This window comes from Peromyscus leucopus, chromosome 5, assembly GCF_004664715.2.
Source record: "Peromyscus leucopus breed LL Stock chromosome 5, UCI_PerLeu_2.1, whole genome shotgun sequence".
In the NCBI taxonomy this organism is placed as follows: Eukaryota; Metazoa; Chordata; class Mammalia; order Rodentia; family Cricetidae; genus Peromyscus; species Peromyscus leucopus.
Window position 1 is genome coordinate 70,031,996 of NC_051067.1, and position 27,098 is coordinate 70,059,093.

The following is a 27,098-nucleotide window of genomic DNA, read 5'->3' on the forward strand; positions in this document are numbered from 1 at the left end:
GATTGACCTGTTTTAAATTTGTCAGTCTACAAAGTTTGTCAGTTTACAGTTTGGAAGAATTATGCTAAAGATTTTACAAAATGAAACAATAAAGTCAAGATCCAATTTATTGAAATGTAGATGAGGGTAAATATAGGAGCTAGCTTTATTTTCAATTATGATAAAGGAAACAATTATGATCTATGATAAAGAGTTATTCTTAGATGGAAAATCAAAGTATCATCTGTGCTCTTTCCCTCCTCCAAGTTGTTTCCTTCATTTTACAAGTAAACTAACACTGGACTAGTGATGATTTTAGTTTTGAAAAAAGTTAAGTACCAGGATGCATCACAGCAATACTTTGGTATAAAATCAGAAAGACTGTGGGTTTAAAAAACATATTATTATTACTTAAAACTGTGTTAGTTTGAGGAAGGAAAACACACTCTGCACAGCTTTTTAAAATGAATGCACTATACCTTCATACATCTTTAATGTGACTGGATGCGAGTCATCATAAGGAACTCACAATGCACTGCCTGCACCCAATGACCTGTGCTCCAAGAACCACGGTGACAGCCAAGAAGTAGAACAATTTTGTTACATCCTGTATTTATTTAAGCAAACCAAATGTGTTGATAGGAAATTAATGAATTTACAAATACAGATAGAGGACACAGAATACCAAGACCCCGAAGAGAGAATATGTGAGAACATAGTTCTATGAAAGCCACAGCCAAGATGCCTGTCTGCCATCTTCCTCCCGGTATCATTCAAGTAGTTTCAATAGATACCAATCAGATTCCCACAAATGCTAATGGTTTTGGTGGCCTTGAAGGGATTGTGAGAGACTACAGTGTAATGCATGGGAGGCCGGGCTTCCTGTGCTATTCCAATACTGCTGCATGTTATGCGGAGAAATAATTTCTTAGCACATGTTTACTGTGACATCAATAAGATGTGAACTCATTTGCATAGGTTAGTCCTTTGGACATCACAATGTGTCTCTGGTCCACCAAGGCTTCAAGATTCACAGTGTAGAGGAAAAAAACATGAATTAAAGCATTTCTACTAAAATATATTTTAATAGCTGGTGTTAACAATTTGCATAACAAAAGCCAAATTATACTAATAACCTTAAATCATTCTGTGATTCCCCTCCCATTGAAAAAACATTTACTGCTTCTTTCACAATCATTATGTTCTCAAAGTTAGTACAGCTTTACAAATTAATCACCAACCACAATTGTGCATATTTCAAAGCAAACAGAAGCCAAGCTACATCATTCAAATTTCTCTTTTTATCACAGGTCAAAAGCCAACAGTTCCACAAATATCATGCCTGTTACACACTTGTTGCTACTTCCAAAATGCTTAGCAATTCATTGTATGGACATGAAGGAAGGAGGCTGAAATGCAGTTTTTCTCTCTTTCCTTTAAAGGAAACCATCTTGAACAATAGTTGACAACAGCGACATGTATGCTATGCAAACAGGATACCACATATCAGACACAGTAAGCATATGGAGTCCTCTGGATATACTGAAGTTACAGACAATTGGGAAGGACATTTGCCCAGGGAGCCTTCTAGGCCAGAGGATTCTAGTAGTCTTATGCATCCTGGAATGATGACCACAGAAGTTTCCCACAATGTCTTAACTTTTTTTGATCATTAGTTATTGACAACTACTTGCCTGGAAAAGGGCCCTACAGGGTACAGAATACTTCAGAGAGCCTTTCATTTTAGCATCTTAAATTAGTTTACATAGCTTCCTACCTAACTGAAGCTTTATCACCACATTGTATTACCCCATACAAGTGCAAATGTAGCCACATTCAGATTATCAAAGGCAAACAGTTAAAACATAAACATAATCAGGCCATAAAGCTCATCTTACTCAGTGAATTCAGCCTCATAATATAACTAATCTATCTCACCATAAGTATTTTAAACCCCAAACTTAATGCTTATATATCTCAACTACATATAAATCCACAAGAAAAAAAAATCCCAACTTTTCAGAAAATGGAAGAAGTCAATATTGTCTAAAGTTCTAAACCTTTAGGAGGAATATACAACCAGCTGTGACATCTTTCAGGTAGGGGCATCTCACTTCTCACCACAAAAATATCAATCATGTATCATAAAATATTGTAATAGAATATGCAGAAGCTTGCTTGCTTGCTTGCTTTCCTTTCCAAGACCATAATGATAAACAAGTATAATCAAAAGGCACCTATTTTGTATATATCTATATTATAACATTAGTATAAACTATATCCACTGTATATAGGGCTGTGTTATTAAAGATCACACTTACTTTCTTTATCATTTCACTGAAAGTATTCCACTAGAGGTGGAGGAACCTGAAAACTGGGTGTGTCCCTTGCTCTCATTTGTAGAAAAGATTTTCCCAGCATTCTTAGAGTGTTATGAACCCCAGCACAGAGAGGACCTAGAATGAAAGACTACAGTAAAACTGGCCAAATGGCATCTTCAACATCTTCAAATAAAGAGCCTTGACAAGGGAAGGACTATCATAATCTCACCCATCCCCACACAAGGTGCTTGTGGAAATTGTGCTTAGACATCCCTGGGTGCTCTGTGGAGGCTGAGAGACATGGGGAGATGCAGGGACTCCGTGGAGAATGACAACCAGATCAAAATTTCAAACTGGGTGTGCTGCAGATGTGCAAACACAATGAAGACATGAAGCATTCATTTTGTCACAGGTTAGAAATAGAAAGTTCTCCAGAGAACAAGAAATATTTTTTAATCTACTACAAAAGCTTACAACAAAGGCATTATATTCTGTTGCTAAACTTTTCTCAAGAGGAACTTGAACCAAATGCATTTGTCTTCAGAGACTTGGAGAAGGGTATCAGGCGGCTTCTTGTGCTTCCGTCAGGCTTGAGAAACCATCCCATTTAGGAACAGATGCATGATCTCTGTGTCTGGTGTTTAGGTTCCTTTAACCTGATTTCTAATGGACTTGTTTTTAAATTCATCTATAGCTGTCAGTGTTCCATGTGAGATACTGGCTGCCAAACTGCAAGGGGGTGGGGGGCATGTGGAAAGTGTGTTAAAAATACAGCATTTTTTAAATGATGCTCCAAAGGATGGCATCTGGGTATGACGCATCTATGCTCAGATTTTCTGATGAGATGGGTAACATCCTTACAAGTGCTAGTAACAGTGTCAAGACTATCAATGCATGACCTCAAGAGCATGCAATGTCTTGTTCTGCCTCAGTTGGTATTGGGAAAAAAAAAAAAAAGCTGCCCTTTTTTGAATCCAGATCAGATCTTAATTCTGAAGGACTTAAAACAGAAAAATCTTGCTATGCAAACATTATGTAAGGCTCAACATTTAAGACATGGATTTCCCAAATATGTACTGACTTTCACATTCAGGTCTGACTTTGAAATGAATGAGTGGCAAGAACATGGACCATTGAGCTGCAACTTTGTGAGGACTAGCTGATGTTAAGTATCATTTCAAAGTCGACTTCTGTTGAGCTTCCTGCACACACACACTATTATCAAAAATCATACCTGCCCTGCATTATCCTGAAGTTTTAATCAACAACTACTCTTTTTTTTAATAATCACAAACACACACACATAGTCTGCCTGGGAAAGCATAAAGAAACATAACATAAATCAGCCAGCTTATCACCCTTGTTATTAGTGTAAAGATTTTTGCAAAATTATTGCAAGTGCAGTTTGTCTTTGTAGGTGTGTGTTCAAGACATGAAAACAGGAAGGTTAATCATGACTGGCTATTTAAATGTCAGGAAATTAGGTAAGCTCTTTATTTACAAGTCTATAAAACTCTTTCCAGGAACATCTCTAGTTATTTTTCTTTTCATTTTTCTATCAGTGTCACAGAAACACAGCTCAGTGTAATAAAACTTTTCTTTAAGGCAAATCTAACGAAACTACTGATTTTCCAGAGTACGGGCTCACTTTTCAAAGGTTTAAAGGAACCAACTTGGAGCTTTGGCCTCACAAACATTTCATTCAAATGTTTTTCACTGGTGGGTGCTTTATTAATTTCCTTGAACATATTGTGTAGATAGTCCCACAATCTCAGTGTCTTCTTACAGTTTTGTGACTCTGCTTCCCTCAGTTTCAGATCTCACACAAATGCCACCCTGCTTCAAGTCACAGTAAGAGGCACCATGAGAAAAACAGAGTTGTGATACACATCAACATCCACTAACTTCGACTGCAGACTCCAGAGCAAATTGAAGACACAACAGTAATGGTTCTACTTGGGGCTGTGACACTATGAAAACCCTGCACACTCACTCAACACAAGACACCTATTTCCTTCTTAGTGAATCATCTGCTGATCTGATCACTGGTGACTTTCTTATCTAATCCCAAAAGTGATTTAGAAAACAAAAAGCAGGGTGGGGAAAGGAATCCTTCTTATGAACATGCTTAGTGGCTATATTTCCATCCCAGAGTCTGAAGACCAACTGCCAAGATATAAGACCAAGTCATCTAACTGTGGAGCAAACTTCTGCTTACTGTTTTGTGTTTTGGTTTTCTCCCAGTGTACTGTATAGTCCATTTCCCCTTATTTGGGATGCTGTTGAATTCACTTCACTTTCAAATCAATGGTGGTATTAAGTGAGTGAAAGCTATCCAGTAAATACATAAATTTTCTATTTACTAGAGTATATGTGTATTTCCTAAGGCATGAGTCTTTCAAAACTAGAGTTTAATACAGCAAGAAAGTCTCAAGCAACTTTTCAAAATGTTTTCTGGTGAGCTGACAGCTAGAAGAAAGGGCAGGGAGAGGTCAGTCACACTGCTGACTTTTATAACAAGGATGGGCAAAGCAGCTGCCATATTACAGAAGCTTAAGCCCACAAGACATGCAGCAGGATAGAGGCTACTAGGGAAATAATACAGATGACATTGAACTTTGCCCTTTGCAGAGTAGCTGTGAAGTTACCTGGTCCTGATATTCTGAGGACCTGAGCACATGCTCCGCTCCACAGAACGTAAATGGAGATAGGCTATACCATGAAAGACATGAGAAATAACTAGATCCTGGTGAGCCTAGGAAAAGGGCAAGTTTCCTGCCTGCTCCCTAAGGCTACAGTCAATATGATTTTAATCAGACTCATTCCTCCACTGTTTCCATTTATTATACTAGGCAATTCTCATCTGAATTGAAAATTACCCAACGATTCAAAAGCTGAACAGTTTTTAGATTATTGGCTGTGTTGCTGAACTATGAGAATTGGCTTCAGATGATTCCAAGTGACAGCTAAGAAGTTTCATACACTTGTTACATTTAAGGGACAATCAACATCTCTATTAAAGTCTACAAAAATACATGTCCCAGGAGGGTTGAATAGCCAATTAAATGAAACCACAAACACAATTAGCAGCACCAGGTCTCCAGACCTAATGGTTTTGTTTATAGGAACTACTATGGATGCTGCTGTTTCCAGCCCAAAAGTCATTCCCTTTTCCTGGTACCTGTGTGTCTAATTGTCAAAGTAAGGACACATTATTGTAAAATAATTGCCAAGTTATCTGAAAAGTATCTTCTATCTTTTAAAAAGATTGGGTGTAGAATACATCAGAATAAAGCTCAAAGGGCAAGGAGAAAGAATTAATTCACAAACTCAATATAATTTGCCGGGAGCATGCCCGTTCTCCCGGTTCTCTGCACGGTGCCATACATCCAGCCGTCATCAATGGGCTGCACATTGACAATGTAGTCACCATCTCGGAAGGAGACCTCATCTTCATCCTGGGCACTGTAGTCGTACATGGCTCGGTAGGTCCTCTGAGAAAGGAAGAAGTGATTGGGTGTTGTATTCCACAGTAGTCACAGTTACAAGTCTGGGTCCCAATAAACCACCACACATATGATAAGTATGAAGGCTTGACAGCATTGCCTTCTGGATAGTTGTAAACCAGGTGTCCTACCTAATTCTAGAAATCTCAACTTTGTTCATCTCAAGGAAACATATTTAAGATCAAAGCAAAGATCCCAAAAGATGGCACAATAGCTTAACTTAAAAAGACAACAATGAGATACAATAAATAAAAGTGTGCTTGTATAAAAGTAGCCTTTGAAAGAGTAACACCAGGTCCCACATGCAGATAACCCCAGAAGCCTTAGAGAATGCAGATTTCCTCCTGTTCCCTCACTCTTCAGATTAACCCCATTAACAGCAGGCTCTTAGTCCACTGGTTCTCTGCCAATGGTTCCTCACCCTTGCACAGAAAATGAACTTTTCCTAAATAAGTACAGATAATTTTTGTTCCCTCTTAAAAATATATAAAAGGAATAATTTACTTACTTAAATTTTACATATTTCAGATCACAGTATCATAAATTTCCTACAGAAATGTTCTTATTTTTGATGTACATATAAAGAAAATTTTGCTACAGTAAAAAAATTTAAATTGTGTTTTTATATTTGTTTTAGTTCAAGGCTGAGAGTTCATCTAATATTAATAATCAGTAAATCTCAAAGCCAAAAATATTCATAGATTAAGGAGACTGAGGAAACTGGATGACACACACTGACCTAAAGGCACTTGGTTGTCTTACAGAACATCACCTACTTGTAAGTATTGTGAGAAGCAATTTCAGTATGAAACACAGAGTATGACCACAAAGCAAGCATCATTCTGAACTTCAAACTGAATAATGAGTAGTCCAAGACTTCTAACAGGGATGTTTAACGGATACTGTTATTCATCAGTAATTGTACAGATTTGGGGGTATAGCATCGTATTTCAATACCTGACTACAATGTCTGTCAGATCAGAGTAACTAGAATATCTATTTACTATTTCTTTGTGTTCAGAACATTTAAGCTTCCATCAGCTATTTTGCCCATGTCCATTAGACTTCTGAGGCCATTATGATGAACATGAAGATTAGGTCCTTGACATAATTATCACATACCTGCAACTTCTTAGTCCTGGATGAAGAGCATAACTAGATCTTTCCAATCATGGTTGGAATGAGAAATGTTCTCCATAGGCTAAGGCATTTGAATATTTGATCTCCAACTGTGGCAAAGTTTAAGAGGTATGCCCTTGCTAGCGAAAATATGTCACTGACAGTTAACTTTGAGAGAATATAGACTTGCCCTAGTTCCAGATTAGTTTTTTGCTTTGTTCTTACAGTTGAGATGTGACCTCTTAGCTCCCTGCTCTTGCCACCATGTCCCCTTGCCCTGGGCATGGGCTCTTATACCTCTGAAAAACAAGCTCAAATACTCTCTTCCTTCTATAAGTTGTTTTTGGTCATGGTGTTTTATCACAGTAACATAAAAGTAACATAAAAAGGAACTCCTACTGGTAGATGTCTTGTTGGTTTTATTGTTTGAATATGTTTATTAATATCATTGTTTCTCATCACTTTTCATCTGTAATGTTTTTTTTTTCCACTGAAAGAACTACACAGATAATAATGTGTTGGGTTCTTTTTTTGTTTTTCCAGTGCTAGGGGTTGAACTCTGAACCTTACATTCTAAGCAAACCCTCTACCACCAAGCTATACTCCCAGACTGCAAGAAGGTTTAAAATCAGCACTTACTAGATTTGGTGAATGCTGCATTGACCTCATGGATGACACGCTGGTCTGGTGCATGTACCCATAGCCTTGGGAATGACTCTGCTGGTAAGCTCCAGGAAGAACAGGTGCTGCACAGGGACACACACAGATTCCTCAGGTTAACCTCCAAATACTCTGCCCAAACCCAAGTGACTTCTAGCACTGCCCGTAAAACAAAATGTCATCAGTGCTCTGTGAAACTTGAGTGGCAACAGTACACACAACCTCTAGATTAGTTCAAATCTTAGGAATTAAGGAAATTAATTTAAAAATCAGTTTATCATGCAGTTAACTATGTTTCTTTAAATAACATTTTTATTAATTCTATAAAAATTCCATGCAATTTGTTTTGATCATAATCGCACATACCCTTCCCCAACTCCTTCCTCCAACCCAACTTTGAGTTTTCTTCTGTTTTTGTTGTTTGTTTGTTTGTTTGAATTCATCAAGTCCAATTTGTGCTGCCCTGCTATTCTTGAGTGTGGTATACCTACCAGGAACCACACCATTAAAGGAAATTGACTCCCCCTCTCCCAGGTGTTCTCAAAACGCCAGTTAATTTTGTTTTTAATATTTCTATTACTCTATTGCAGATGCTATGGTAAAACAAAATAAATGAAATAAAAATTACTATACTCTTAGTCATGGTTATTAAAAAACTGTGAGAAAATAAAAAGAATTTAATAAGCGAAGGCAGAATTATTGACTCTACTTTTATATTACCTTCTCCATCACTCAAGGGACATCATGGAAGAGGAGGCAGAAAGGATTTAAGAGTTGTATAAACACACCATGGGGTGCTTTGTCTTGTCTGGTATGTCTATAACACAACTCCTACACCTAAGGCTCAGGGATCTCCAGAAGAGGGGACAGAACAATTATAAGAGCCAGAAGACCAGGACATATCCTGCTACATAGTGTAGCATATAAAGACATATCAGAGAAGCTGGCACATAAAACAATATAGTTGTCTAAACAAGACCTGTATACGTGATAATTCCAGTCCACATGCCAATACAGATGGGGAAATTTCACAAGGTCCCACCCCTAGGTGAAGACCTATAGGCCATCAATGGCTGTCAAAAGAGGGAGATCAGTCTTCTTCAGGGACAAGTCCCTCTGACAGGTTATATAACCCTGTGGTCAACCATCAACACATGCACATATGAACAACACTAAATGCTCTCTCTCTCTCTCTCTCTCTCTCTCTCTCTCTCTCTCTCTCTGTGTGTGTGTGTGTGTGTGTGTGTGTGTGTGTGTGTGTGTGTGTGTAAACCAATCACAATTATAAAAGAATCATAAATTCGAGAGGGAGTGGTGTTGTGGGGTAGGCCAATCCAAAGCTTTCTCAGAGGCCCAGATGAAAGGACAAAAGGAACACTAGTTCTGTGTCCTTGCTCAGGAGCAGACTTAATAAGTTGTGGTATGAGGCTGGAGCCTGTAGACGAATTTCTAAGCGGTCTTATTAAAAAAAAAATGGAGCCAAATATAGGGGTGAAAGCCTTAGAGATCAGAGAAATAGGAATAGCCACCAGCTAATCTTACCTCATCACACCTCAGCTTCCAAGTTTCACTACTTCCTGTCTACCCAGGCTTTTATTGCCTTGCTGTTCTGACCTCTCATTGGCTCTTAGCCCAGCTACCTCACTTCCTTGTCATTGCCTGTCTGTACAGACCTCCAGGTCTCTATGGTTGGTACTGGGATTAAAGGCATGTGTCATCACGCTTGGCTCTGTTTTCTAGTGTGGCCTTGAACACTCAGAGCCCCTGCCTGCCAAGTGATCAGATTAAGGGCGTGTGCTACCACTGTCTGACTTTTTGTTTACTTAAATGGCTTGCTATTTCCTCTGATCTCCAGGCAAACTTTATTTATTAACATACAAATAAAATATCATCACATTTCAGCACAAATAAAATATCACCACATTTCCCCTTTTAATGTCTAATAAAAATTAAAAAAATAAAAAAGTTATAACTAATCTGGCTCCAGGTTTGTTTTTATTAATAAGACCTTTTAAGATTCCTGTTACAGGAGCCAGGGCCTTGAAGGGTTAAGGTTTGTGGTACCTGGGAACCTAACTCTTTCCCCAACTAAAAGGCTGTTGCTATCAGTCCCCAGGCTGCTGTGTGTTTGGTCAATGACACACTTGAGAAATCCTGTGATCCCGTTGTGCAATATTACTTGATTAGTTTCCTGCTGACTCCATTCCATTGTGTAACAGCTTTCTGCTGACTGTCCCATTCCCCCTGCAAACCAAGTATAAGACGCTGTACTTCTTCATAAGCTTCGAGTAGGAGTCATCTGCTCATGCAGACCTCTTGATTCCATCTTTCTATCTTCTTTATTTTTCTCATCCCTGATCCTCCCCTTCAATACCTCACAGTTCAGGACCCTTATTCTTACGTGTGGGGGTCAGAGTGGAGCAGGGACACAGGAGGCATTAGAAAGGGATTAAGGGGGGGGGTTGAAATGATGTTTATATTAGTATATGCTTATATAGTAGTCACATATGTAATTCCACAATGAATAAAAATTTAAATGATAAAAGACATGACATAGACATTGCAATCAGTGACTCACTGCAGTATGGTTACCTACATAAGACCTAAACAAGATTTGGCCAGTCAGCATTTCATCGTGGATAAGAGGAGCTCATGAGGTCCCACCCCTCTGGTAGGGTTTATTGGTGGCGGGATATTTGTATACTGTGTGAAGATGTATTTGCTGTGATTGGTGTAATAAGAAGCTGAACAACCTATAGTTAGGTAGGAGGTATAGATGGGATTTCCAGGGAAAGAAAGGAAGAGGAGGAAGAATGGAGGTGTGCATGCAGGAGACATCAAGAGACATGGAGAGGAAACAGGAGGTACAAGATGGAAGACAGGTTAAAAACACAGAAGCTATTTAAAAAAACAAAAAAAGCCCACAAGCCCACAAATAAAAGGCATGTATATGTGTGTGACTTTCTCTATATGTCTGTATATTTAAAGTATTTTTAAGCAAATGAGCTGTGAGTGAAGGCATTTCAGCAGCATGGCCTTCATTCTGGTTTGAATAATTATATAATTTATTAGAAAAAGATGTACAATACATGTGCTATTAAACCCATAATAGTTTGCCATTTTAGTTTAATCAGACTAAGCATATACCTGTAATAGATTTATTTATTCAGGTCAATTTTTATAATAAAAGGAACGAGCAGATATAATTCTTGGGTGTTGTGAGCTTAATATTTTATAAATGGCAAATGCATTCTAATGGTGCATGAAATCAATCTTTAAAGAAGTTTAATGATTAGCAGATTAAAACCTGTAATATGTTCTCCAAATGATAATGATATTAGGTTGAATGGAGATTCTTTTTAATAGTTCTTGAGTGAATTTATATTATGATATTGTTACAAATTGTACCTAGTATCCAGATATGGCATCAAAGAGAGATTGCCAAGATATCTATTTGGATTGGAATTGCTATAAACCTACTAAACTATGATTAAATCTCAACTCCTTCCAGAAAACAGCCTTAAGATTATCAACACAATTTTCATATTTAATGCAAAGGGTTGTAAGGAATATTATCAAAATCTACCCAGGAGGAAAAAATTAATGAAATCACCATAAATATCCAGGCTCCTACTCTTGCTGAGTGAGAGACTTTCTTGTGGGGAGCAGAGAAAGCTGGAAGCAATGAATGGGCATTTCTCTCTTCAACTCTCAGCAAATATTCATCAGTAACTGGGAAGCTTACTGCTGTGCCTACCGCATAGTAAGTCTCTACAGCAATTAACAATAATTACAACTGTCTGCTAAGTTCCAGGCAGGCCAGGCATAGAGAAATGACAAAAACAATTGCCCTCTTAAAACCATGATGGCCCTAGGCAGCCAGTCAATTAGGGAGATGGTTCTGGATATGTATGTAGGGCATGTCCAATTAAATACATAAATTAATGATGCAGACCAAAAAAAAAAAAAAAAAAAACCCACAACCCAAAACTTGCTAACTTGCTTTCACTATTTGGACTAGTAATTTCTTCATTAATTATTATTTATACCTATTCATAAATTTTAAAGATTATTTAAAAACGTCTGTCCATTTACCTGGAAGAAAAACTATACTCAAATCCACTGTTACACAATTTAGTTATAAACTTAAAGTCTTTATGCAAGGAATTAAGTATAATCATCATAAAATGTTTTGGGAGAATGTTTCAGGAAAGGACATTAGGGAAAAGTGTGCTATCTCTGAGTCAACAGTGCATAGTCTACACACCACAGTTCCAGTTTTGTGCCCACGTCCATGGGTACTAGGACACTGCTTCACAGCTCTCTCTACTTTTTGGAAAAACAAAAACCATGTATCCTTATGTATACAGTTGTTCATAGCTGCCCTTCAAAGGGAACCAGCAGCTACTGGGAACACAGTAAGGAAGCAGGCATCCACTTTAGCTCTGAGCATGTGTGGGTTGGTGAGCAGGGGCAAGAGCTCAGGAAGAGCCCCTGCAGGCTAAGTGTGCTTCCCAGCCCTGTGGTTTCTCCTCATGCCTTCATTATTATTCTCACCTCTCCGAATTACTTAGTAGAAAGTTCCCATGCAGTTGTAAAGCTTTGTTATCTGCCTTCTAACTAGTGCACTAAAAGAGCTTAGGAATCCTACTAGGACTCTGAGAAACACCACTGAAAGCCCAAGGCAACCGACGAAGTAAAAACAAATGACAATTTTTACAAAATATTCATTTTGTATTGCTCTTACACTACATGAATACTTTTGTTGAAACTTAGGGAAACAAACAAAAATTAAAGGAGTGGCTTTAAATATTCAGGTTAATAACTCGATGCAAGACCTATGTAATAACAACATGGGCTACCATCCCAATGTGGATGGGGGAATCTCATGAGGCCCCACCCCTAGATGAAGAGCTAATGCTATTAATGACTGCTAAGAGAGAGAGAATCAGTCTTCTCCAGGGACGAGTCCCCTGCTGGGTTATGCAAACCCAAGTGGTCAACTCTAAACACATACATATAAAAAAACATTAAACAGACTCACAAGTGTGTGTGTGTGTGTATACATGTGTGTATGCATGTGTATATATAAATATATATGTATCTAAATGAGCTCAGAAGGGTGTGAGACTGTGTGTGAGTGTATATACATATATATGTAACAATGATAATTAAAGAAGAGATCATGAAGTTGAGAGAGAGTGGGGAATCTATGGGAAGAACTGGGGAGAAGAAAGTGTGGGATAGAAACAATGTAAATATAACACTCATGCACAGCACTTTCAAATTAAATAAATAAGCATTAAAAAGAAAAGAACTCGGTGAAAGATTGCTATTCTTTGTGAGAGTTTCCTTGCATAAATTTGCTATTCCAGAAGCAAGATGCCAGGTTAACTGCAACAATCAAGGGCAACTTATGAAAACAGAAGACCACATGGTGGCCTTTCATTAGGCTGGTGGTTAGAGTTCATTGGCATGAGTACAGATGAACGGCCATATGGTGCAGTACTGTTTGAACTCAAGAAGACTTAGTTTCAGAGATGTTCATTTTTATAACATTAATGCCACAAAAGTTTCCACTTTCCCAAGGCAACAACAAAACACAGGAGAGTAAATCAACTTTATTTTACATTGGTAAGGTTTACTGACCAGAGATCTGGAAACTGACCAAAGGACCAGTTCATGCTCAATTTGGAACATAATTCAATATTTATAAAATCAAAATGTTTCTTCCTCTGTACCATGAAGTTCTTCCACATACCACTAGTCTCAATAATTTCTAACTAAAAGTTATTTTTTTAATTTTTAGTTTTATTTATGTATATGAACACTTTGCCTAAACATATACATGTGTACCATTTGTGTGTCTGGTGCCCAAGGAGGTCAGAAAAGGGTGTTGGATTCCCCAGGAACTAGTGACAGACGGTTGTGAAATGGCGCTGTGGCTGCTGGCTCTGCTCACCTCAGCTTCCCAACATGGCAGTGGTACGTTTTTCCGCCAGCTCTGGGAGCCATCGTGGGTCTATGCTTTTATCCAAGCAGTGTGTAGCCCAGAAACCTCTTTTTTTTTTTTTTTTTTTTTTTTTTTTTTTTTTTAACTAGCAAAGGCTAAATCCACCACACAGCAGCAGCGTAATGTGCCGCTTGTAGATGCCTTATTCCCGACATACTGCAGGTCAAGTGCAAACACCAGGAACCCGCCAGTAGCACAAACCCTTGTTTTGCGGCGTCTAGCTGCCCGTATGAGACATGAAGCAGGAACCTGTTTTTGGCTCTGTTTAGAATTGCTTATTAAATATTTTCAGGTTTAAGGTGGAAACTCGAGCTGTTGGGCACCATTTGTAGCTAGAGTTTTCTCTCCAGATCCCACCAAGGCCCGGCAGTCTGACAGCTGACTTATAAAATAAACATACAGACACTTATATTATTTACAAACTGTATGGTCGTGGCAGGCTTCTTGCTAACTGTTCTTATATCTTAAATTAACCCATTTCTATTCATCTATAAGTTGCCATGTGGCTTGCGGCTTACTGGTATCTTAACATCTGCTTCTCATCATGGTGGCTGGCAGCGTCTCTCTGCCTCAGTCTTCCACTTCCCTCAATTCTCTTCTCTTTGTCCCACCTATACTTCCTGCCTGGCTACTGGCCAATCAGTGTTTTATTTATTACCCAGTCAGAGCAACACACATAACATACAGAACATCCCACAGCACATGTAGGTGCTGGGAATTCAAAGTGCATCTTCTTCAAGAGCAATAAGTGCTCTTGGCCACTGAGAAATTTCTCCAGTAACTAGATATTAATTACTAAACTAAAGAATATAAGACTGAAATAAAGACATGAATAGATAGGAGGATCTTAAAACTAAAAGTGAAAAGGCAGAAAAAGAACTGGGAAAATGATAAAAGTGTACAGAGATCATAGCAAAGAAATGCACTCATAATAAAGGGGGAAATTAACCCCAAATAAGTGCCATTTAGAGGATGCACCCACAGTGGGTAGAGGAAGAGGATGAGCATTGTTAAATGCCCTTGGCATGCATGTGGCTTTGTAGGTTGTTATTAATTATCAAAACTATCTAAAACAAGTGCCCATTTCTATGAAAATAATAGAACTGAAGGCTTGGAGGTTAAACAGGTAGGCTGGAGGAGAATCGCCTTCTCTTGAGGAGAACACAGGACAGGGCTCAAGACACCAAAGACAAGGTGGAGGTTTTGAAGACCTCCCTCAAGCAAAGGTGAATGAATGGCCAAAGTCCAATGCTAAAGATGAAGAAGGCTTTATTGGCCATAGACATGATGTGAATTAAGAACATAATTCAGGTTTTGTTTTCTCTCAGAGGCTCACTATTTTGTAAATCCAGAACAAACAGGAAAGTATCCCTGAGAAATTTTCCAATAATGAGTTCAGGACTCAACAGAATGAAATTATTGTCATTATTTCTTTCCCCAACACAAGATTTATCAACTAATGCATGCTGAAGAACTTAATGAGATTGTGTTTTGGTTTGGTTTTAGAACAATGAATCTCTATTTTGACAACCAAAAAGCATTGCTAAGAAGAAAAAAAAATAAAGATGCTGCTTATTTGGATGGATATTAGTGAGTTAAGTCCTATGTAGATCCCTTTTGTTCAGGAGCAAGGTGGCTGAAACATTGGGACAAACCCTTAAAAAAAATTGTCTCCTCTTCCAAAGTAAAAGTAGTCCCATGATGATGTGACATTTTTGCTTAGATAGCTTTTAATTTATTATATTTATTTATTTATTTAGGAAGTGCATGCCATGGCATGTTTAGAAGTCAGAGGACAACTTGTGGGAAGTTTTCTTTTTCCACTGTGTGGGACCCAGGTATTAAATTCAGGTCATTAGGCTTGGTGGCAAGCACCTTCACCCACAGATTCACCTGAGGAGTTCTCAAATAGCTTTGAAAGATATATTTTATCTTTGAGTTTCATTTCAGAAACTCAAAACCTCATGGTACCTGCGTCCCCATAAACCACAAATGGAACCTCAATCTAACAACAATATGGTATTTTGTAATCTGAGGGAGCCCTTTGCACTCTGGGAAATTCTTTGCTTCTGAAAAAGGCAGAAACAAGGCAGATGACATCTAGGTTTTAGTGTGCTTATTTTTGATGTTGAGCTCTGGAGACAACTACTTAAGAAACAGATTTTTCACCTAGTAAACCAGAAATTATTAGACTCTAATACAAAAAAAAAACATAATCTAGAATTTAGTTAAAACGGTCAAGTTTTGAAGGCATATCCAGCCATCACTGTGGTAGAAAATAATTGCTCAAACTTGGAAATGATGTGCAAACATGCAGCTTGGGATGAAGCCACAGTGGATATCCGACCTTCATCTGCTCTACCTTCCTTGTCCCCCATCCTGCTGGGACAAAAATCCCGCATACAAAATAACAATGACCACAAGCAGCCTGTCATTTAAGTCCAGACCCAAATCTAACTATCATAAAACAAAAATAATCACAGAAGATATGACAAGACTGTATGGTCGATTTCTGAATAATCATCAAGAGTTCAGGAAGTTCAAGGGCACCAAGGTCTGAAGAGCAGAGAAGCTTCCAGAAGTGGTGAACTGAAGTTTGAAGAAGAGTAGTCTGTGATTCCAGCTGGAGGAAGACAGGAATGAAAGGAAGGAAGAGGAAGGAGGGCACACCTACGTGCTTATGATGATGAGGGAGGCAGGCTAATCAATCATGCACCAAGGCCTGACCTGTCTATCTATACTCGATCTATGTTGGAGTAAATGCTGGGGAATGGATCCATAAGCAATTTATATGCATGCTGTTAGTGAGATGTTCCCAAACATGTCTGGAAAAAATTGTGGTATCAGTAATCAATTCACTTTGGGGAAAGCAAAGTCAGATCTCAGAAAGTGATATCCCTTCTGAGGCAATGGCTTTTTAAAATTTCTTTTGAGACATTTTGAACTCTGACAAGAAGAGATGAAGAATGGAAAAGAAAATGGAGGGAGAAGGAGAAGGAAAGGAAGATAATGATGGAGGAAGGGGGAGCAAAGGAGGGAGGAAGAGAAGTCAGGAGAAAGCATGCTTGTTTCTCATTCAGATTGTAATATCATCCAATTTTACCCAGAGAAATTATTAGTCTAATGTGTACTTGTACATTTGATAAGTTATACATACTGATTATGTAATGATATGCTAATCTACTGACTGGGTTTTATATTATAAAGAAACAAAAATTCATTTTCCTATTAATTAATTTCACAACAGAAAGTTTGTCTATCAGTCATCAACTCTTCAAAGATTTCTAGCCATAAATGAAAATAGTAAAGCATCACTTCACCAGGTGTGACAATATACACCTGAATGCCAGCACTTAGGAGGGTGAAGAAGGAAGATCCTGAGTGGTGGTCAGCAGAGGCTACATAATCAGACAGTGCCTCAAAATTCAAAAGACATAAAACATCATGACAGATTCAAACAACTTTTTCAAAATAAGTTTAGAAATAACACCCAAATTCAGTTGGGAAATAACCATTGAGAGTCTCTAGTTGAAATGATTTTCTTTATAAAATTCTAGTCAGAAAGAAATTAGATTGAAGAGGATAAGACTGGGGTCATAAAATTGAAATATGGCTGAAAATAGAAATAAATTTATTTTAAAATGAAGGTGAATATTTCTATATCAGAATTTTTCTTTAGGAACTAAATATTTTTATACCTGAAGTCTCCCAATATAGAAGTAAAACGATTATCATAAAGAAGGAGACTAACACCCCTTTCATCTCACATACTTTGTGTGTCAGAAACCGCTAAAGTCCACTCTGTGACAGAACCCCGAGGTTTAGTTCATGGTATATATTAGGTCTCTAGCTGCACTGGTCTTCACTGGACTTGCATATATGCTACTTTGCACCCTCCAGCCACTGCCACTTTTCTTTCCTTCTTCCTTCCCAGATTACCATAGTGACCACAGCCTGCTTTCCTATCTATATGGACTGATCTCTCGATAACTTATAATTCAAAGACAAACGAGATCGTGTGGTATTTGTTCACAGTGTCCAGGCCTATTTTACTTAATGCAGTGTCCTCTGGCTCCACCCATATTCTATCAAATGGTAACATCCCCTATTAAAGGCTGAATAATATTTCTTTTGTACTTTATTCTGCATTTTCTTTATGCATCCCTCAATGGACATCAAGGTTGTTAGCTGAGCTGAAAAAAAAAATGTTGCATTGAACATGGGAATGCTTTATAGGGATGTGATGTCATCTCTTTGTGGGTATACACCTAGAAAAGAGATTACTGGATTATACAGTAATTATTTCTACTTTCTTGAGGATCTTCATATTATTTTCTGTAATAGTTTCTTCCCCCGCCCCAGAGTACATCATTGTTTCTAATATAATAGATTGTCTAATTTTAAAACTATGCTCATGATTAGAAGATAATAACCTTGAACTAGGGGACAAAATGTCATCTATAAATCAAAACTCCTCAACAGATATCATGTAGAGGCTTGGGATCCTCTGGGTAGCATTCACATTAAAAACACATTCGGTATCTTCCTCCCTGCCCTCCCACTCTGCCCCTATTCTAGCTCGACCCTCCCATTTCCCTATGTTCTCATCCCCCACTCTTCACCCTCTGCCACCCCCTCACACCCAGTCCACTCATGTAGATCTCATCCACTTCTTCATGGGGTCATCCACGTGTCCCTCCTAGGGTCTTTTCTTGTTAGCTAGCCTCTCTGGAGTTGTGGGTTGCAGTTTGGCCATCCCTTCCCTCCCATTTAATATCCACTTATGAGTCAGTACATACTATGTTTGTCCTTCTGAGTCTGAGTTACTTCACTCAAGATGACATTTTCTAGATCCACCCATTTGCCTGCAAATTTCATGATATCATTGTTTTTTACCACTGAGTAGTACTCCATTGTGTATATGTGCCACATTTTCTTTATCCATTCTTCAGTTGAAGGGCATCTAGGTTGTTTCCAGGTTCTTGCTATTACGAATAATGCTGATATGAACATGGGAGGAAGATACCATGATAGATGAGGACATCATGGGAATAGGAAGAGGCAGGGTGCTGGGGAGGCTCTCAGGAATCCACAAGGTTGACCCCGCCTTGGTCTGCTGGCAGTGGTCCAGAGGGTGCCTGGACTGGTCTACTCTGGTGACCAGCCTAGCAAATAACCTAGCTGTCATCATAGAGCCTTTGTCCAGTGACAGATGGAGGGAGATACAGAGATCCACGGCCAGGCACCAGCCTGAGTTCCGGGAATCCAATTGATGAGAGAGAGGAGAGAAACTGCAGGCAAGGGACGTTGAGATCATGATGGGAGGATGTGCAAAGATGGCGGACCACACTAGTGGAAACCCATGAACTGTGGACTGGTGGCTGTGGAGCCCCCATGGGACTGGACTAGGCCCTCTGGACACGGAAGACGGTTGTTTGGCTTGAACTGTTTGAGGGACACCCAGGCAGGGGGATCAGGATCTGTTCTTGATGCATGGGCAGGCTTGACATATGGACACCCTTTCCACTATTGCTAATAGTCTAATCTGGGGTCATCTTTGTAGATTCCTGGGAATTTCCCTAGTACCAGGTTTTTCCCTAGCTCCATAATGTCTCCCTCTATCAAGATATCTCTTCCATTGCTCTCCCACTCCATCCTTCCTCAGCTTGACCATCCTGTTCCCTCATGTTCTCATTGCCCATCCCCTCCGTTCTATTGTCCACCTCATCCCCAGTTTACTCATGGAGACCTCATCTGTTTCCTCTTCCCAAGGAGATCCATGTGTCCCTCTTAACTGGCCTACTCGGGTAATCAGACTGGTGAATACCCTAACTGTCATCATAGAGCCTTCATCCAGTAACTGATGGAAGCAGATGCAGAGATCCACAGCCAACTACCAGGAGAGCTCCAGGAGTCCAGTTAAAGAGGGATTATATGAGCAAAGGGCGGGGCAGGGGAGGGGGTCAAGATCATGATTGGGAAATCTACAGAGACAACTGTAGACCAACAGATGTGGAACCTGCATGGGACCAGACCAGGCCCTCTGCATACCTGCATACAGGAGACACTTGTATAGCTTGGTCTGTTTGAGGGGCCCCTGGCAGTGGGATAAGGATCTATCCCTGGTGAATGAGCTGGCTTTCCCATTATCTATGGTGGGACACCTTGCTCAGCCTTAATGCAGAGGGGAGGGGCTTGGTACTGCCTCAACTGAATGTATTAGGCTTTGCTGACTTTCCATGGGAGGCCTTATCTTTTTGAAGGAGGGGATGGGGAATGAGTCAGGGGGTGGGGGAAGGCTGGAGGGGGCAGGAGGGGGGTTAAGAGGGCAATCTGTGGTTGGTATGTAAAAATTAATAAAAAAAAATTTCTTAAATAAATAAAAAAAAGACATTTGGAAATACAGCTAAGTGGAAACATGTCCATTGCTTGCGTATATTAGTAGTTTATTATTACTATTTATTATTATTATTATTATTATTATTATTATGTACTTGTACTTGATACTTCTGCTCCAAGTTTAATGGGAAGTGGATTAATGACACCATCCTGATAATTTGTGTCCCATCTGAAGGATCTTGCTCTTCTTGCATTCAGCTTCCTGTCCGTCATCTCTTCTCTCCATACTCCCCATTTTTTAACATAGCTAAGTAACATTCCCATACCTCCACTGTACCCACAGAGTTCATGACCTCACAATAAACCAGAGTATAATGAAGGAATTCTGATGGGCACCTCTACTTTTTGGGCATGGCAGATGTCATGAGCAAAATAAAGCAATGAGTTCAGAAGTAGTTACATGAAAGCAGAGTATTAATGCAGGAATTGTTTGCTGATTTCTTTGTTATGGAAAGTCATCAGCTGACTCAAGATTTGTAATAAACATAATCGCCAATGTTATGTCCCAGTAATCTATCTTAATATTTTTTTTTCTTGGTTTTCCGAGACAGGGTTTCTCTGTGTAGCTTTGCGCCTTTCCTGGAGCTCACTTGGTAGCCCAGGCTGGCCTTGAACTCACAGAGATCCGCCTGGCTCTGCCTCCCGAGTGCTAGGATTAAAGGCATGCGCCACCACCGCCCGGCATTATCTTAATATTTTTTAAGATTACAAATAGTAGCATTGTCTTCAAATTCAAATAAACTTTAATTAGAGAATAATAATAATGTCAAGAGTTATTGATTTAACACATGCAGCAAAGCTGCTTCTTCATATTCCAGGTTAAACTCTAATTTGAACATATTTATATACCCAGTGATATTTATTGGTTATAAATATACTAGGTGACAGTTCTAGGCTAGAGATCAAATAAATAGTAAGCAGACAAAAATATTATGTCCTAATGGAGTTTGGATTCTGGGAGAGGCAGTATGCAAATTTGCTAATTAAATGTCAAGAAGTAGGGCTGGGAAGATGACTTAGTGGTTGAGAGCCCTGGCTGTTCTTTCAGAGGACCCAGAATTGATTCCCAGAACCCACATGGCAGTTCACAACTATCTGTAACTCCAGTCAAAGGGTACCATTTACCCCCTTCTCACCTCCTTTTCCAACCTTCATGGGCACCAGGCATGCAAGTGGTACATAGACATACATTCAGATACAAACATCATATACATATGGAGTGTATGTGGAATGTATGACCAAAGAAAGTCTTTCTGATTAGTTGACATTTAATCAGATGACTGAAGAAGTAAACAAGCCACAAAGTCACTGGAGGAAATCGTGTTCTAGGCAAGGAGGCCAGTGACTGGAAAGGCCAGAGGCAGGAGTATACTAGGCAGGCTGCCATGGTCAGGGGAGCTGTATAATCAGAGTAAAAAGGCTAAAGATGAAGTCAGAGCCAAGGCCTAGATCATGCAGTGCCTTGTAGGCTATTGTAGGAGCCTGTCGACAGTCAGCTAGGTAGCTGGGTAGAGGCGTGCAGATTGTAGAGACAATGAAGAAGACAGAAAAGAGTCAAGAGAGGACTGCCAGTCAATGCCAGACAGCCCTGAGTTTATTTCACAGTCAGCTTATATACAGTCTTGAAGGACAGAGGTAGAACAATGCACAGTACAGGCGTTCGACCACTATCTATCCTGCCTTGAGTCAAGGAGCAGGCAGTTTCATTTTCTATCCCAATGTACCTCCGCTGGCATCAGCAGCCTATATCTAGCTAGACAGTATATTCCTTTCTGTGGCTAATCAGGATTTTCTCGCAGCCCTGGAGCAAGCAAGCTTGAACTCTATTGACTCAGAATAGACTTCAGATTCAACCTGGGAAACTGAGTCAGTTGTGGCCTCCCACAGACTATGACCTTTCAGTTTTATCTAAGTGAGGTCAGGAGCCTTTGGAGTATTTGGAGCAAGAATCTATTGAGATCAAATACAGCTTTTGAAAGGATGTCTCTGATAGTGGGGTGAGGCCAGGGCAGGGAAATATGGTTAATGATGGAATTAGAGCGAGCAGGAGCCTAGTTCTATAAGCTCAATGCATCCGGGCGGTGATTCTCACAGAGTATAGTAGAAGTAATGAGAAGTATCTCACCGGTGTTATATAAAGAGGCATACATTGTTCTGAAGACAAGGACATCATGGGAGAAAGAAAGATGGTAACATTGTCCCCAAGCTTTTTGCCCAAGTGTTAAATAATCTCATCATAGCTGAGATGGAAAGTACATAGAGAAAACATATAGGGTGAAGAGAGAAATTGGAAATAAGATTGTGTTTTCAGATGTGAGATTCAAGATGCCTATTGAACGTCCAGTCATTGATCCCTTGTCTGGAGTCTGGAAGTTGTTCAAAAGGAAGGTGTTTGGTTTTCACCATGTCTGCTCTTTCATATAAACAACAACAACATAAAAACAATAATGTTTGCAACAAAAATTCACAATGCTATTTCTATACCATTTGTCCCTTTAGCTAAGAAGCCGTTGGTGGAACTTAAATGCAACAAAGGCGAACCACATCCTTAGAAAAGCACTAAGGATACATTAAACCTCACAGAAGAGCCCAGCAAGTCTGGGTAGCTGGTCCTCGAAATAGCTTGTCATCAACAGGATAAAGCCCGAGGACCAGAGTTACATGCTGCTAGATCCCATCTCTGTCAGAGGGGCTCTGTGCTGCCCATACTCTAGTTGGGCATCTCCTAGGCCCATAAAGTCCCTGGGCATAAGAGGTGCCAAACCAGGTCTCCAGTGTGCTTCTCTGTTATCATCCATACCAGTGTTTCTGCCTCCAAATCCCCTTACCTGTTTTTCTACTTGGTCATTTCTAATTAGAGAAGGCAATGCTCGCCTTCCAGAGCACCATAGATCTGGTTTACCATCCGGAACACAGTGAGTTCACTGAAGACAATAACCATATCTTTTATTTGTGTGTTCCAGTATCTCACCCATATGGAAGATGCTGGATAAATGGCAATAGGCAGACAGAGTTACTATACCACTAAATCTTGAGGACAACTCTCTTCTTAATTGCTGTAGCACTTTGTTTTCACCTGTGGACTAGTGGGTCAGAATTTCAGAAAGTTCAGAAACCTCCCTTACAATCTACTCTGCTTTTGAAGCACTAAATGGTCCTGTACACGCAGCTTGGACAGGCTGGGTTAAGCTCCACAGAACTGAGACATTTACTTTGAGTCAGGGAAGGCGGAAAGGACTCGGGGAAAGTTCACAAGGTTGGAGAGCTGAAATGTCTGTTTTGAAAAGTGCACCTGTTTTTCATTCACCATCACACCCCTACGCCCTTTGATGCTCTGCAGAAGAAAAAGAAACACAGAAAGTACCTGAAGCCAAATTGAGCACACGTTCACACTGAGGGCAGCAAAGAATAACTGTGATTGCAAACACATTAGAAAGCCCCTGCCACGCCAGAGGACCGCAAGTGAAGGAAAGCCAGTGGAACACAAAGAAGTACCAGGAGGCAGATACACCATAAAGACAAGTGAAATAAAGACAAACATAAGATCAAAGGAGACCCCAGCAAAACGAGCAGAGACCATAAGGAGCATGTCCACCAGACAACACGTGTGTCAGACAAAGAGCAAGCAAAGGGGCAACACCGGAAGGCAACAGAGATGATTTCAGCTATTCAAGAATCAAAATAAAATTGGATGAAGTTTAAATAAAATCCTCTGTTATTGAATCAAAACAGCACAATACAGATATTCAAGGAAAACCCTTTAGTAACTTAATCCATCGAAGGACAGCCTGGCAAGCAAAGCAAGTTGCAGATAATCACAAAGAATGAAAATAGTCAGCAATCAAAGCAAGATGGGCAACCGGCACGAGAGGCGAGCCGAAGCAGCAAGAAAATAGGAAATTCGGAGAATTCTTCTGGGTTAGCAATGAAATGCAAACGCTGCCGCACTGCTCCTCGGGGAAACAGGACGACTGTCTAACCCTGTGTCCTCACAATCAGCATTCCCCCCTCTCATAAGAAGGACCCCGATAACTGTGCCTCACAGCTGCCTAGCCACCTCACTTGTAAAGCTGAGCAGATGGCTTTTAGAACATAAACACATTGTCATAGAGACAGGGGAAAGAGTTCACTGAAATTTATGGCACTTAGCTAAAGAAGCATAAAATACCTCAGAACACTCCTGTGCCTATCTATACTCCTGTCTGCCATGCACAGGAAATCGGAGCGAGTAAGTGTCAGGACCCAAGGCCCAGAGTCCTGATATACAGTATGGCTTTCCCACACACGCCCCTCTACATCAGGAGATGCCTGAGTCCTATAAAATGACCATTTTCTAGGATATAACACAATTTAATCATATAAAGATCCTACACACCCAAATGAGAAAATCTGGAAGGAAAAAGAACATTTGAAATACGTTAAGAACATTTTCCATTTTCTCCGTCCTCTAGCAAGTGTTATAAAATGCATTTCAATTTTTGGGGACAGAGCTTAAACAAAGGCACATGATTGACTGTGGCTGCTAAAGACACTAATTATTTCCACCTCACAGTTGTCATCACCATAAAACTCTGTCTAGCAATCAATCAGCTCCTCCTCGACAGAGCCCAGTACAGCACGCATTTCAAAGGGGAGCCTACATTTCAAAGTCTCCAAGAAGTCATGAATACTATCTCTTCCCTGCCTCACCAGAAAAAAGGAAAGAGAAAAAAAAAAAAAAAACCCTCTGGGAATGTTTCTACTTCAGGTTGTTTTCAGATTTGCTTCAATGTCATTGAAACATCAAAACACTGAAACAAAAGTGTGAAAGTTTCCTTCCAGGCCTTCTACAAGAGAGAAGTTTATTTCACAAAGATATTTGTGTGTATGAGAATTCATGGAGGTCAGAGGTCCATGCCAGGTGTTTTTTTTGTTGTGGTTTTTTTTTTTTTTTTTTGGTTTGTTTTTTTTTTTTTTTTGGTTTGTCAAGGCAGGGTTTCTGCCTGTAGTTTTGGTGCCTGTCCTGGATCTCGCTCTGTAGACCAGGCTGTCCTCAAACTCACGGAGATCCACCTGGCTCTTCCTCCCAAGTGCTGGGATTAAAGGCGTGTGCCACTGCCGCCCGGCTGCCAGGTGTCTTCTTAGGTCACTTTCTACTTTATTTATTGAGGAGCTTATCAATTGTCTAGACTGGTTTGCCTAGTGAGCCCACTGAATCCTCCAGGCTCTGCTTCCCACCACTGAGATCACAGGTATGTATCATCATACCTGGATTTTTACATGTGGACTGGGGATCTGAGCTCAGATCCTCAGGTTTCCTGCTTGGTAGCAAGAACTTTACCCACTGAGAAATCTCCCCATCCCTGTGGCCATTATTTTCTGGGCTCTTTTAGGAGGGTATGGACCCTTTAGGAAGCAGGGCCTCCCTGGAGAAAGTGGGTCACTGGAGGGAACAGCTTTTGAGGGTTAGAGCTTAACCCTGCTTGTGGTCCAATCTCTCTGCTTCCTGGGTTAACCAAGATGTGAGGAGTCCTCACCACAAACTTCTGCTACCACGAATACCATCCTGCTTTTTCTGCCATGATAGACTGTATAACCTCTTAAACCCTGGGCCAAAATCAACCCTGCCTCCCTTCTATCACTTCTGTCAGCTATTTGCTCAGGGATTTTCTCAGAGCCGTGAGATGAGTAACCACATGCAGCAATGACAGGAGAGGCTTTGCCGTGGTAGAGATGAGGAAGCTTTCTAATGAATTCATCATGGAGAATGAATAAAGGGCAAAAGTGCAGAATGAGTCCAAAGAGGTTGACTCCAGAACCTGGCGAGTTGTAGTCATCACTGAGCAAGTTGTAAGCCCAAGGAAGCAAAGATCTGCAAGGAGATGGGGTAGTGTGATGGCTAACACTATGCTTTAAGTTTAGATTACTGTACTTAAGAGACCCATAAAACAAAAATGCCTCTAACTAAAAGTCCCACTTGCCCAGGGACAGATAACTTCCTGGAATACTGGGGGCTGTTCATGTAAAATAACAAGCCATGTGTTTTCACTTCTGTAAACAAGCTTGGTTGCCCCAATTACACAGTATATGTGCTTGATCACATGTAGTCAGGAAGTACATAAGCAGATGTACGTCAGGATGTATGCTTGCCTCTGATTGCATGAAGGCAGGAAGCACATAGCCTTGTGAGTTTTGCCTTTAGAAGACCCTGACTAATGTAATTCAGGGCCATAATCTGAAGCATGAGTCCCCACCCTGGACCTGGCCAGTGGCCATGTTCCTGGACAATATTTAATAAAATCTTTTATTTATTAAAATTTACTCATGGTCAGACGAGCAATTCTCTGAACAATCTCAGACCCATAACAGTAGTTTGGTAGTTGGGGGATAGTTTTGAATGCATGAGGTGTGTATGTCACTAATCACTTGAACACAGACAAGGTAAATCTCATAGACTATGCTTTGCTGCACCTAAAATGAAGGAACTTAAGGATATAGATTCATGTGCCTTAAAGACTCCTCCAAGGAGCATAGATACTTTCTGGTGTTGAATCACCTGAGTTGATATCATCAAACTTACTTGTACATTTTCACTTCTGCTTCATACCTCAATGCCTACCTGAAAAACTAGGAAGTATCCCTAAAGAAAGAGTATAGTAGCCTTGTAAGAGGTGCCTACAAATGGCAGAAACTTACAAATATCTCAAAAGAGTCAATTTGACATCACAAGGCCTTCCTCAACCCAGGGAGCTATCACTGCTTGTCAGAAATATAGCTCCTGCTACCTTGCTCAGAATAGAAAGCACCTTCCTTTTAAATAACATTTCTGGACTGGGTATATGGTAGAGTGCTTGCCTAGCAGGCAGGAAGCCAAAGGTTCCATCCCAACACCACTCACTCACTAACTAGAGAAACACATAAGCAAGCAAATGAACAGTTTGTACCTGTTTATGTGTGTATGGTATATGTGCATGTGTGTATGCATGTCCTCATGTGTTTGGGTGAATGTATGTGTGTAAAAACAAAGTTAACATCTGTACTCATTCATCCTCAATCACTCTTCACCTGAACCCAGAACTTACCTATAGACACTAGCTAGCCAGCCAGCTCTAAAGATTCCCT

At 39.9% G+C, this 27,098-nt stretch overlaps 1 protein-coding gene across 4 annotated transcripts in view; it reads right to left on the reverse strand.

The window, feature by feature from the left end:
• Positions 1-574: 574 nt before the first annotated feature.
• Positions 575-27,098, reverse strand: part of Nebl (nebulette) — a 358,786-nt gene continuing 332,262 nt past the window's right edge. For all 4 annotated transcript variants that reach the window (XM_037205983.1, XM_028870483.2, XM_028870484.2 and 1 more), the window contains 2 exons: positions 7,565-7,671; positions 575-5,794 (listed from right to left, as the gene is read on the reverse strand). In XM_037205983.1, coding sequence (XP_037061878.1) covers positions 5,618-5,794; positions 7,565-7,671 — 284 coding nt within the window. In that variant the 3' untranslated portion in view covers positions 575-5,617. The remainder of the gene's footprint in view (positions 5,795-7,564; positions 7,672-27,098) is intronic.